This window comes from Prionailurus viverrinus, chromosome C1 (genome assembly GCF_022837055.1).
Source record: "Prionailurus viverrinus isolate Anna chromosome C1, UM_Priviv_1.0, whole genome shotgun sequence".
NCBI lineage: Eukaryota > Metazoa > Chordata > Mammalia > Carnivora > Felidae > Prionailurus > Prionailurus viverrinus.
Window position 1 is genome coordinate 65,476,796 of NC_062568.1, and position 14,243 is coordinate 65,491,038.

Here is a 14,243-nt window from a genome sequence, read left to right on the forward strand (position 1 = left end):
CTGTGAAAGTATAGTACGCTAACAGTGATCTGACGACCCCACCCAATCCACAGACTTTAACGACCTTCAGGTCTGTAGGATCCTTATGCCGTATGGATTTCCCTGTGCACATGGGAGCAAGTCAGTCCAATCCATTCTAGCCCTTTTCAGAGAAGTAACGAAGGGTAATTTATTTATTAAAATGTAGTTCCTTAACCTTAGGCCTTAGACACCACTACTCATAGATGCTATGGATCATTCCAAGTGTGTGTTTATTTTCTTATTGCTCTCCAGAACTAAGATGATGGATATAAATAACTTTTAAAGTACCATTAGCCCAAAGCAGCTACTGATGTTTTTTTGCTTCGAGTTTTTGTTGCAAAATTTACAGTAGGAAGATTTTGCCTATCCTGTCACCCTTTCGTAGAGTTAGCAATCAAAATAAAGGAGGAGTTATCCCATAGTTTCTGATATGCATTTGCATAATTTTGTTTTTTGTATTTTATCGATACTGGTAATGTATAATCTTTATTTTGAATTCTAATATATTGGATTAGGATTTCATATTCGGCTCAAATATAGTCAATGCTACCAAAGTAGCATTGAAAGAAACGTATTACTTAAGCTGCACACATTCTATAAATATGATTTTTCATATGCAGAAAGAAAAAATGTGACTTGAATTATCTCTAATTTTAAATTGACTCCTCTAATTTTTATTTCTGAACCAGTTTCTAAAATATTTTTTCAGTGCATAGTCTTGGTGCATACAAATGGCAATTATTTATAGCTTCAATGCAAAGATTCCTTGTATGTTGTTTGTTAGCCCTTTTTACTCCTTGACACACCTGACAGGGTGAGATCTACTACCGCTAGGAACGGTAGCCCACCCTGAAACCAATTTGAATCCCATTTCTCCTTCATCCTTGGGGTGATGTATCAGGATTCCCTAGTAGGTGGCTCTGGAGAGTGATTTTGTCCTGATTCCACACTGGGGGCTGGCATTGTTCTTCCTCCCTCCTTCCAACTCTGTGCTCCCCATTCAAAACTGGTTAATAATTGAGATACACCAATTTTTAAAATGTGCCTTCTTCCAAATTAACCCAATAATTTCAAAAGGATATTTGAATAGTTCTCAGACTATGAGTAGAATTTTAATGCTGGATGTTATAGTCCTGCTTTCTAAAGTCACTGGCCATCTCTCATAACGAGAAAAATATTGGAAAACCCCCAACTCCCAAGAAAACATCAGAGGAACACAAAGCCCACGTTCATTTTCTTCCATTGAAAATATTTTAATTATAGAAAATACAAAGTTAGCTGGATTATTTTAATTCTATAGGCTTTCAGTAAAATTGGTTGTACAATTTTTAATAGTCTATTTTTAATAGTCTTTAATAGACTGTTTTTAATAGTCTGCTGTTACTGCTTTCTCAAAACAAGCACGTGGTTCTTCTACACCGACCTTTACATTATACTATTTCAGGAATTAATGATCTATAATAAAATAAAAGTAAAGAAAATGAGATTCAAAACAAAATAAAACGCGTATTTGTCATAAACTTACTTTTATGCAGAATTTCACATAAAATCTCCCAGACTTCTTTTATCATTCTGTCTTGGATCTTGGTTAGGAAAACTAGAAAATGCCAGTACCTCAGGTCGGCCAGCAGAGGGCGCTTTTACATTAAAAAGAGAATGGGATTCACTGTTCCAGTGTGGAAGATTATAATGTAACTGTAGAATGTGCCATGTGTGAATATACAGTGCGCATGACTGTGAATGCATGTGTATATTTTGATTTATATATTCGTTCACGTGAAGATTTTAAAATTCCACCCCAGCTAATGAGCTTACCAACCTGCTTGTTTTCAGACTTTAATACCTTCTTTTTCATATTCCCCCATATGTTCCACTCCTTAGGTTTATCCGGTGACATTATGCTTTGGAATATATTGTGGATATATTTTGCATAGATCATGTTCTGTAGGAGGGGTTTAAAAATTGACCTTTATAAAACAGCCTCCTTCTCCCTGGCCCAATCTGTTATAGCACTTTTTTTGTTGTTGTTTTGTTTTGCCTTTTTATAGACCAAAGTCCAATCTTAGATTTGGTCTATACTAATTTCTGTAAAAATGCCACAAAATTTATCCTTGCACTTGAGGACCAGAATAATGTTTTATGGCACCAGCCTCTAGAAATTTAGAGATTTTTAGAATCTCTAGAAAAAAAAAATACCATATAGCATTTAAGACCTCAGTGGAAAAGATGATCGATAAAGCAACATACAATAAGATTGTGTCAAAGTAACCCACACTATTACAGGATTGGTTTCACTTCAGATAACTAGCCTTTACTTCTATATTTTGCTAAACTTAGGTACATTAATTATTAGAACTAGAAATACTACTGAGGCAATCTAAAAGGCAAATACTAATTTGAGGTGAGAGAGAGAGACAGAGAGAGAGAGAGAGAGAGAGAGAGGGAGAGAGATGCTGTCCCTGCTGATGTTAGTGTTTGCTACAGGTTAATATGGGTTTCTATTTTATTTGAAACCTACCTGGAGCTATCTAAGTTACTTATATGACTTCTAATCGCTTAATAGTTCCACGAGGGTTGTTGTTCATATCTCAGGAATGAGGCCATAGGTATTTTGACAGAAATGCTATCCCTGGTGTGCACTATGACATACTGGATTTATTTTCCTGACATCCTTTCATGGCTACAAACCAAAAACTTTTTTTTTTTTTTTAGCACCGTTTTAACAAAGGCGGCGGGTTTTATTTCAGTTTGATGCTCGGGCCTTACCTTCTCTATTTAGCATGCGGATGAAGACAAGAAGCCAGAGAGTGAGTTCGTCAGGTCTTGTTCCCGAGAGAACCGAGTCCTGGGGGTATTGCCTTCACCCTCAAAGAGTTTAGAACCCAGTTCCAGAAAACAAGTTATGGCCCCCCAAAGAGAAACAGTCATCTGTCCAGAGCGAAAGAGAGAATGTGTTCAGGGACGAGGAGGGAAGACTTGGGAAGGAAGGAAGATGCAGAGACAGCCTCCCCGAGGAGGAAGCGGAGACCTCTGTTCATCCAGTCCTGGGTTGGGTCTGTGCACAGAAGCGGCAGGCAGCGTTTCAGACCCCATGGGCACTGTGAGCAAGAGAGTAGGTGTGGGAAAGTTCAAAGTATGTTTAGGGTGAGGGGTGTTAATAATGCGGAGGGGCTCTGCATGTGTGGGAGCAGGGCTTGTGGGGAAAGTCTCCATACTGCTCAGTTTTGCAGTGAATCTGAAACTGCCCTGAAAACAAAAGTCTATACAAAATGAATCTAGCTGTAGTAAACACAACAAAATTCTATAACTATGGATGTAGGAAAATAATTCGGTTAAGAGGGGAGCATTTATGGAGGAAGGTGGGTGAGATAAGACTTCTTATATCAATGAGTGTTAATGGGTTTCTCCATAGTTTTTATAAATGATTTTTCTAAGACAAAAAAAAATACTCTTACAAGTTTATCATTCATCATTTGGCCAATTATGATATATTAGCACAATGCACGCCTGATCGTTTTAGATGATGTTTGTGGGAGAGTCCTTAATCGGAGGAATGAATCCTCTGGGTAGATGGAACTGGCTCCCACTGGCTTGCACAAGCCAGATGCACACATCTCTTCCCAGCTCCACACTGTGACATCATGCTGGGAGCTTGAAATCAGCCCTGGCAGGAATATTTACACCATGGAAATTAACAGACGCTTCTATATCGTGGCTTTTCCCCCCAAACAGCTGACCATTGAGCATTTATCGGGACAACCTTAAATGTATCTCCCCATACTTGCCTCACATTTGCTTAAGCCTGCTTAACTTGAATACTTCTTCCTAAGGGGTGCTTACCAGCCGAATTAGTTTCCAATTCATCTTCTAGCTTGCCATCCCTAAACCTTGTTACTGCCAAGACTTACTTCCCATGTGGTCATCTAGCTTTTCACTCACAACTTTTTCACTCTGGGACTTTTTGCCTCTGTTACTGACTGGCAGTGAATGAATGGGTCTGGTGGATATGGTTATCCCCACAACCCTGTATTTTAATAACTGTCTTTATATATTGAGACTCAAGTCCAAAGGCTAAAGGGTCTAGATGATTTAAGCCAACACTATTACTTACACACAATTCAAATGTAATTCTGACGGAAACATTTCGGCAGTATAAATTCTATAAACAGGAGCAAGGAGCTCCGTGGATAGCCATGTGGGCCTGTGGCTCTAGGAGAGTTTTTTCTCTTTGGGGAACTCATTTCCTAGAAGCTTGGATCCAGGAGAGAATATGCAAGGTGGGTGGAGGTGGCTTCTCTCCATTCTGCGGGAACACATGTTCCCTGGCACGGAGAGCAGAATCTGACAGACCAAAATGTGAGCGTGTGTGTGTGTGTGTGTGTGTGTGCGCGCGCGCACACACACACACACGCACAAATCCATATACATAGAGCTGAAAATAAAAGTCATCTATTTCCTCTCAAAAAAGATTAAGGATAAGTTATTTCAAAAGAAAAGGAGTGTTTGAGTGTTAGGATACTTTGCATTTTAGAAAAAAAAAAGACAAGAGGTCTTAGCAATGTGTCTGATCCAATTATAGGAGCCCACAGAAAAGCACAGAGTCAAAGGAACCCACAGTGGGAGGAGAGTCCAGAATAACTTTATTGGTGGTCTTGAGGGGTTTGGCTAGTATAGCTCCTCAAAGAAGAGGAAGGGAAAAGAAAGAAAGTGATAAAGGTTCATCTTAGTCCCCAGTGTACACATCACAAAAAGCCTGCTTTTTCCATATGGGCAATACTCAACTGTTGTTCATTTTTAAGTACCAGTAAGAGCTATTGAAACAGACAGGACCCTGAGAGAGAGAGAGAGAGAGAGACGGAGAAGAAGAAAAGAAAGAAAGAAAGAAAGAAAGAAAGGTGGGAGGGAGGAAGGAAGGGAAGAAAGAGAAAAGAAAGAAGTAAAGAAAAAAAGAAAGAAAGAAAGAAGAAAGAAAGAAAGAAAGAAAGAGAAAGGAAGAAAGAGAGAAAGAAAAACTAAATAAGTATTATTAGTAGTATGAAAATAAGCACACTTAGGAAGCCCACGCAGTAGTTTTGGGCATGCCCATACATGCACATGTGTTTGAATCTTGAGGGCTACTCTTCGACATTCCAGGGTGCGTGGGTTATGAAACCAGGCAAAGGGGAAGAGCTAAAGAGGTGAAGCTAAAATGCACCACAAGGTCAGAACTACAATAAACATCAAAGTACTGTGACACTTTGCAGATTATTTGCAGACCTTGTAAGCACTACCTCTCAGGGGGAATGGGATCTGCTGGTGCCCTTCTTTCTCAACGAGTACAGGCCCTGGCCCCTTGCACTGCTTCCTGCTCTAATACAAAACCACTTTTCGGCAAAGAGAATGTATGACAGCCAGGGGTAAAAAAAAAAGAGAAGTATTCTGTGGGGTGAGAAACACATCTAGATTGAAAATGGGGGGGTGGGGGGGGCATTACCTGTCAGGAATAGAAGTAAGAACCAATCTGTATCTTACCTAATGAAGCTTAGCCCTTAGGTTGAATAAACAATATCCTTACAAATTAATTGTTATAATAGCACTGGCCAGTAGAGGGCATACTTTACATTGAAATAGATCTAAAAAGGCCTTCAACCAAGAGGTTTTTTTCATATGAATTTTTTTTTTAACTTCAATATTTTTGGTTCTAAATGGTTTAAAAATATTTTAAAGTATTTAAAGTCTAGAAGATGTTAAATGTGAAATTTCTCAGATTCCAGGTAATATTTCTGCTTTATTAGTAAAATATTCAAGTTGTGATTGCAAAATGAGGCATTTTTTCCATGGCTTACGGACTGGTCTTAGGATCATTGTACTCAGAGCTGTTCTTTTTTTGTGCTGTTTACAAAGTTATTACAGAAAATCCTATCTTTTAATTGGATGAGTATCATTTTCTTTCATTCCAAAAAAGTTTGATATAAATAACTGCTTTTTTCTTTTTTTTTTTTTTTAACAGTTAGGAATTACCAACATTTTCTAATCTGTTTTGTAGCCAGCTTTGATATTTTCCCTAGAGGAAATGACAGCTATATAAAAGTTAACTAAACTTATTATATAATGTAACTCCAATATTCAAAAGCCCATTTAAGTAGCAACTTCATGAGAATTTAAGATTTGTTCCTCTTCAAGATTCATTTCCTTTATCTAACATAATCATTCTCAAAATAAATGAGAAAATAGAAACTACTATCTGTATTTTAAAATTTTAAGAAAAAAAAAAGGTTAAGTCACTTGTTAGCAGTGGCTGAGCTCAGATCTGGAGACCGATCTGTTTGACTTCATAGCACATGTTCTTTTCATGGCAACACCCTGCCTCCAATTGACTACTCTATTTTATCTGATCTATTTTAAAATCATAGACACATGACTTTACTCATCAGGACATAAGTCCAGATTGACGTACTGTGAAAAGTACAAAAGATGAAACAAAATAATCCTATATAAATCAATTACAGGAATTCTTGGCTTATAAACTCAATAGCTTGGTTTAATTTTGGCATCACACAATCACTTGATCTGACCTTGTGTGTGTGTGTGTGTGTGTGATTTTTTTAAACATGATTTCTCTTAAGTGACTGCAGGAAGAGAATCTCTGGGAAAGACATTTTATGGGAGTTTCAATATATTTTCTTTTATTGTTCAAGTTATTTCCTCTAGTACTTCTCTTTCTATGAAATAAAAAAAATATATATCAAATGCATAAAAATTCGCTGCCTAGGAAACAAAATTATTTTTGTGTTGAGAAAGTAGAGATTTTATATATCCTCAAAATGACAAAGAAATAAACCTCTATATATTCACTTTCATTTTCATAATTATCTCCGGCAGAATTATTCCAATTAATTTTGTTTAACAAGGATGGAAGTGTTCCTCTTTTATATATGTGCAGAAAAGAAAATTTCAAAAATAAGTGTGGATGTTTAAATGTAAAGTAAATGAAAGTCTATCGATGAAATCAGAAATGTGAGCAAAATAAAACAATCTCTAGCTTTTTTTCCCCTTGAGAAGATAAACTGAAGATTGCTAGAAAATTCGACATTACAATGAAAATGTCTATATGCTCTAAAACGACAACAAAAACCAACTTTCATTTCACTTAACGCTATTAGATATAGGATTGTTTGCTTGTTTACAAAGCTTCACACAAAGCATCAGCCATTGCGTGCTATCAAATAAAAAGCACTGGAATAGTGACTAGACTCGGATCCAGAAATTGGGGCCTCCTAGCTCGACCCCATTATGGCTGTGTGGTCAGGATAAATCATTTAACTTCTCTGAGCCTTGGTTTCTCATCTATAAAACTGAGGTGACAATGGATATCTACCACACAGAATGTTGAGGTTTAAAATGTAATTTACATCTGTGAAGGTACTGAGCTCAGTGTTTTCTTAACACACTGCAGATTTGTTTGTTAAGATCAAAATAATCCAGGTAACAAACTTAATTAATAATACCCTATTTGGGGTCACAACTTTCTTTAATATTTATAAATTAATCATGCACGTTGTGTTAAATAGCTTCCCCAAGCTTATATATGTTAGAACAGAGCTTGGGGAAAACTTTGACTTTACATATACACAAAATAGTTTTAAGATTGTTGTTGAACTGCTAATGATTAGAGAATCAAATGAAAATCAAGTGCATTACACTTAATGGGAAACAAAGATACAAAGGGTTAATTTTAGATAACACTTGTTAGTATTTTTCGGTATTTTGGGTGTTATCTTCAGTTCTCAATACCCTATTTAAAACAACAAATGAAAAGCATGTCAAAATTTACTTTTTTGCTTCAGAAATCCTAGTCTGTATTTCTAGATCTAGAATTATCCTTGCAATGACATTTTCCCCATCTCATTTTACACCTTGCCTTTTCCTTATAAATCTTATTCTCTTTTCATCAGTACATCTGCCCCAAACGCTCTTCTGCTTGACAGTTCTATCCCACACTCGCCTCTAAGCTTCTAACAAGGCATACCTCTGGGAATTGCAAAGTGCCATATTTAAAATCTCTCAGTGAGATATACAGGTTTTCCCATGTAGTCATAAGGGATTCCTCAAATCTGAGTTTGAGAGCTAATCTACGACAACTGGTAGGCACAGTATTTTCAAATTAGTATATTTGTGTTGTGCTAATATACTTAAACAATATGCGTGTCCGTTGAGAATTTTTCCACAAATTCCTTATCAGCTTTCTTTGAACTTAAAAAAAAAAGATATCTTACATATTTGATTGGCATCAGTTATAATTCCATTATATTTCCCGCTAACTAGGCTTATTGGAAGGGAGATGTCACAGATGTCGCAGATGCTCAATGGAGTACTAGTCAGCAATAAAAAGGAACAGATTAGTGATATGAACAACAAGGATGCATCTTGAATGTGTTAGGCTAAGTTAAAGAAATCAAACAGAGGCTACGTATTGTGTGAATCCGTTTATGTGATTTTCTGGAGAAGGCAAAGCTATAGGGATAGAAATTAAATCAGGGACTGCTAGGGGGCAGCACGAGGAAAATGAAAACAAAGGGGCTTGAGGGGACTTCTGAGGTGATAGAAAAATCTTGATTGTGATGATGGTTGCAAAACCATATACATGTGTCAGTGTCGACAAACTAAACCTACCTAAAAAAAACAACCTAAAAAGAATGATTTTTATATTATCTAAATTGTACCTTAATACACCAACTTAAAAAAAAACTGGTTAAGGAAAAAAGAAGATACTTGTAGTTTTGAGGAGTTGTATATGGTCTTTTTCCAGAGAAATTTTATTGATAATATACTATGTGTGTGTTTCAACGGGTTCTGTTACTAGCCCTAAATGGGTGGCACTCACACTAGTTTCAAATAGCTAACGGCTACTTTATGTAATTTGTTTTGTGCATTTGGGAGCTTTAGCATGAAGTGATAATTATGCAACAAGTATAAGTATTATGAAATGCTATTAGTTGTAAGAAGAACGGTATTTAATGGAACTCCTGCCCTAATACTAATCAACAACTTGATTTTTATTTCATTTTCCAATTATCAGCACTGAAGTTGCAGTGGTAAGAGTTTATTGTGCCTAATATTACTTACTGGTTATCAAATTCTGGAGGGTGAATTGTACTAGCCCCATTTTAAATGAGGGCAAGTTAGGCTCAGAGCAACCTCAACAGCAAATTTCACAAGTCCTGATTCCAGGGCTGACGTTTGCTGCCATCTTTCATTTACTTTTCCCAGCTTAGCAATAGTTCTGATCCCTGTGGATAAGATGGCATAAATCCTTGGCAATAAACTGTAAAGAGGGAAGTCTTCCCTAGAGGGAAAAAAAGATTTTCCAAAGGAATTGATGCTGAGTACTGAAAACCAAAAATCGGGATTAACAAGTTGAGGGAACGCTCTTGACATTCATCCTCATGGTGACTTTTTGATGGAAGCTTAGTTTAATTGTAGTAAAGGAAAACATTTATTTCCAGCCTCACAGAAGCTTCCATTACAACTGCAGTGCCAGGCTTTAATGATATTCTTTTTGAGCAAATTCTTTGTGAGATTTTGAAGTGATGTTTATCGCTGAACTGTTCTTTTGGGAACCAATCAATAGAACCATGTGGTTTATCAATTCTTTATCCTTTATTAATTCCCTGCCATATTATGTTAAAATAACTCGGTGGTTTCTGTGTAGTACTTTTTGTCTCAATGCCACCATCAAGCCTAGATCTTCTCTTCTTGCACAAAACTTACGTGGTGGGGGGACATCAAAAGTCACACGTGTTTACAAATTTGTATTTGCTCTCGAATCGGATGTATGATACTTCAAGTAGGTATATGTGTTTGATTCACTACCCGACAGCTGCTCATCCATAGTAGACTTTTTAAATGTTGCTTGCCAGGAACTCTTACCTTTTATTCATAATTGTCTGGGTGTGCCTTTTCCACTTGCATTGAACTGTATGTACTGTGTGCTGTAGAGGTGTGCAGTTAAAATACGTTTATTCTCAGAAATATTTTTAAAATATTTTAAAATGTTTTCCTTTGCAGAATCAGACACAAGTTTGGCAGAAGGAAGTGTCAGCTGCTTAGATGAAAGTCTTGGACATAACAGCAACATGGGCAGTGATTCAGGCACCATGGGAAGTGATTCAGGTACTGCCTAACTGTTGTGTAAACCTTAAAAAGTGTGAAATAAGACGCCATATAGTGGAAAGCATGGGGGCTGTTCATACCCTCCCTAATGTATTTATGCAATTAAAGCAATTCTTTTCTCCAGTTGAAGTAGTTTTGGAACTTTGCCATTCACTTTCTTCAAAAGTACAACTTATAAAAGTCTTAGAATCAAGCTCTCTAATTTTTGATCCAGTACTTATCTTTTTGGTGTCGATAAGAATATGCATATGCCACCTTCCATAGAATTATGTCATCTATTTTATTTATGCTGTCTGTTTCAGTTAATTTGACTGCATTTAAATGATGTATTCAGTTTGGTACATGTGTACCAAACCTTATTTTTTTTAATTAAAATACTTTTAAAATAAATCCATTAATACTGTCAATAAGATGATGGTGACTCTGTAGATTAGCTGCAGATAACAAGAGTCCTTTTAAAATGAAAAACTAAAAATGACACGTGTAGTTAAGAGAGTTTCAGTTTCCCTAAATATCTCCTGCATAGGAGTAGAGTTTGCAAAAACACTTTTGTCACTAAATGAGAACTTTATTAGGTGTTTCCCTAATTGCTCCCTCTATTAGCTGGTAGCACACCAGCAATGAACGAGAGCGCCTCTTCTCAATGCCACACTTTAGCAATACTTCCTGTTATCAGATTGCCTAAATGTTGTCAGTCTGGTCAAGTTCATATCGCTTCTTTCTGTTGATTGAATGTGCAGTTCCAATGATTACTACTGAACTAAAATGTTAACATTTTCTAAGAAGAGGTGATAGATCCTCGGAGATTTGTTATACACCTCTCTATATTCGTCTGGTGTTTGAAGTATCTCACAATTAAATTAACAAATTATAAACAAACAAAAAATGCTTTGCAATGTGGCCAGCTAAGAATCGGTAGGAAATTGGCAAATTCAGAAACACAAATTACTTTTGTATTCATTTGTTTTGTGATTGAGTTGTAGAAAACACTTGGAAAATGTTGTGTATTTCAGATTACCGTGCATTGTCTGAAGAATTATAGAAATTTAGCTAGAATAGTCCTGAAGAGACAAAATCATTTACATGAAAATGGTCATCTGCTCTAAAAGCTTTCCAAGCTTTTAAAGGGTTAATTCATTTTCTGTTCACTGCAGGCAGTGTTTATTAAGTTATTGCCCTATGCTTAATTCTGTGGATTCTATTTGAATTTTCTATACTTGCTATGCAAACAACTGTTAGATTTAATAATTAACATTTCTATTAAATGTTATTGCTGTTAGAACTCAAACTGTGCTCTAGCTAATATTTAACATCTTTATGGTTGTTTTAAGCTTCTGGACCTCATCCTAATTTTTGTTTGTCTAAGTAAGGGCTTTTCAACAATATTCATTCATTCAATAAATATTTAATGGGCATCCCCTATGTGTTGGCCATTTTGTCTATTTAGAGCTGTTAGCAAATGTAACTATTTACTGATTTTCAGTCCTCAATGTGGCATGAAAGACGTGATAAATCTGAACGCAACCTACTTTTAAAAAGCAAATACATTTTCAAAGGCAAATACATTTGAAGACAAACTCATTTTCAAAGGGCACCCATTGACGTTCTAGATGGGGTCAGTGCTTAGAAATGAAGAATTACTTCGCATAGTGGGTAGTAAAATTCTGAATTTATAAAATTATGAGATTTCTTTCCCTCAGGTGTATCGTGTAGAGTGAATTAGAAATCAGTTCAAAAAAGGTTTAGATAAATTGCAAATTGGTAAACATACATTTAATTTCTAAAAAGCATCACAGTGTTTGCGATTATATCTTAACCTTTCAGGCTGACAGCAAAGGGACTCTATTTCATATGTCCTTTGTCCACCTTCAGCAGTTACATAATGGGACATAAGGCTCATGGATGTGACCCAATACCATACCATTGTGTTCCTTTGTGGAAGTATTTCATCATAGGAAAACACGATTAATAAGGCTCCTAAAGTTTAAATATTCTAATTATGCTAGGGAAGGCTTTTTTGTTTTTCTGTTTCTCATTTTTAGAGAGATACACTGCATCTCACAAAGTGGCAATGTTTTTGGCAATACGCATTGGCCTGATATGTAGAAAGTATTTCCTTACTATTTCGAGGTAATACCTATTAATATTTGTCCAGCTGGAATGGCGTATTTTTCCGTGGTTACATACTATAGGTAAAGGAATACTTTGTCGATTTCAAACACATGCAGTGACAGACCTTTTCTCTCCAAGAATAACTCAGCTGTCAAAATCAATGTGAGAATGAAATGTGCCACATGGTGTAGTTCCAATAAAATGTTATTATTTAAGTCCTATTTGATTTTATTTTTTGACCATTTATATGGCATAGTATAATTTCAAGGTCTTCAATCAATATTTGTTGTAGAGGAAGGGCACAGTGTTATTCAAAGCTTGTGCATATTTTAAATACCACATTCATTATTGCATTTAATTGATTTTGCTTTTCAAAGCAAGCCAAAAAGAAACAAAAAAACAAACAAACAAAAACCCAAACATTTCTTTTATAAAGGAAATTGGCTCCTGGCTCCTTGACACCCGCCCAGTTCTCTCCTTCTGGTGACAGAGAAGAGAAAATTCTCTTTTCATTGCTTATGTGGATAAATTCTTCCATCCCTATGTCAGAGGATGTGATAAGGCAAGAATCAGGCTGAATATTTAGCACTCACCCAGCTCTTCTTTGGATGCTGTTCTCACAATGAATCCAACTCTGATTTTTTCCATATTCACTCTGTGTTTCTCTTTTAAACTTGGGGCTACCCATCAAGTTTCCTAGAGTTGACTCAAAAGTATGGAAGCTAATAGAGCTATCTGTCTAATAGCCAGACATTGTTAGTGGCCGCAGCATATAGTGCTTTAGACCCTGAAGTCCTTGAAGACAAGGACTCCATTCCTGGGGCTGCATGGCACTTAAGAGCCACCTAGTGAATAATTACTGCACAATGAATTAGTGGTGCATGATGAGGTAAGTAGCAGGGAAACATCACAACTTTGGCTCTAGAATCAAATCTTGAACATGATAGTCCTTTTAGCTTCCTAACTCATCTTACATTTTTCAGTAGAATAAATAGCTAGCACGCATAAGCGGTATTGATATTGTGCTCATTTGACTTAGTTTTAGATTACTTGGGGAAAAGACAGAAAATTGCCCTAATTTCTCTTTTTAATATGTATCACCCAAGGATATAGTAGGAAGTGTGAAAAATAAAAAGGGGAAATGATTAAAGAAGTACATTTAACTACTACGAGGGAACCAGAATTTTATTATTTTTAAAAATCCATGCAAAAATATACCTGGAGTGAAATTAAACAAAGGGAATCTGTTAATATCTTTTAATGAATTTCCTAAATTAAATACCAATTTAGCAAAAGTAAATAACTGGATCTTGGTGTTAAACGCAATTTAAAATACATCTTCCTTTGCAAATATTCTTGCTCTTTTGGAAGTTAGGTAATCAATGCTGGTAATGTAGATAGAATGGTAGGATTTTGATAATCTATAAAAGCCACTTAGCAGAGAAGTAATGATATTCTTAAATAAAGCTGAACCTTACATAAATGTAATAGAAGATGAATCATTATGATTGCTGTAGAGTTCAAAACAAGCATGGAGAGCAAACTTGTAAATGCATATTTTTAAATGCTGGTGATCTTAAATGAGTTTCTCCTGAAAATCATATTAAATGAATCGGCAGATGATCCAATGATAACTTAAATGTATTGCGTCTTTGTTTACTCATCCATACAGAAGACAAATTTCCTGCCAGGTTAGTAGATGACTCTTACTAAGTGGTATTTGGTGTGAATTTTCCTACCTATGCAGATAGGACTATCACAACAAGTTAAAACCCATTTAAACAGAATCATCCAGTTGCTGAAATGGAACCATCAGCAATTTTTGTGAAGTTAATGGGATTATGTTGGTTTAGTTTTTTTGCAATCATTGATAAGACAAAGAACACTTCATGTGTAATGAAGTACTAAGTGCTGTCATTTCATTTTTTCCTTATGACTATATAAAGCATAAGACAGGC

The 14,243-nt window shown here is 35.9% G+C and overlaps 1 protein-coding gene across 1 annotated transcript in view; it reads left to right on the forward strand.

Annotated features, from left to right (window-relative positions):
- IFIH1 (interferon induced with helicase C domain 1) overlaps positions 1-14,243 on the forward strand; it is a 55,391-nt gene that overhangs the window by 17,630 nt on the left and 23,518 nt on the right. Inside the window, exon 4 of the mRNA XM_047869114.1 lies at positions 10,069-10,173. Within this exon, the coding sequence (XP_047725070.1) occupies positions 10,069-10,173 (105 nt within the window). The remainder of the gene's footprint in view (positions 1-10,068; positions 10,174-14,243) is intronic.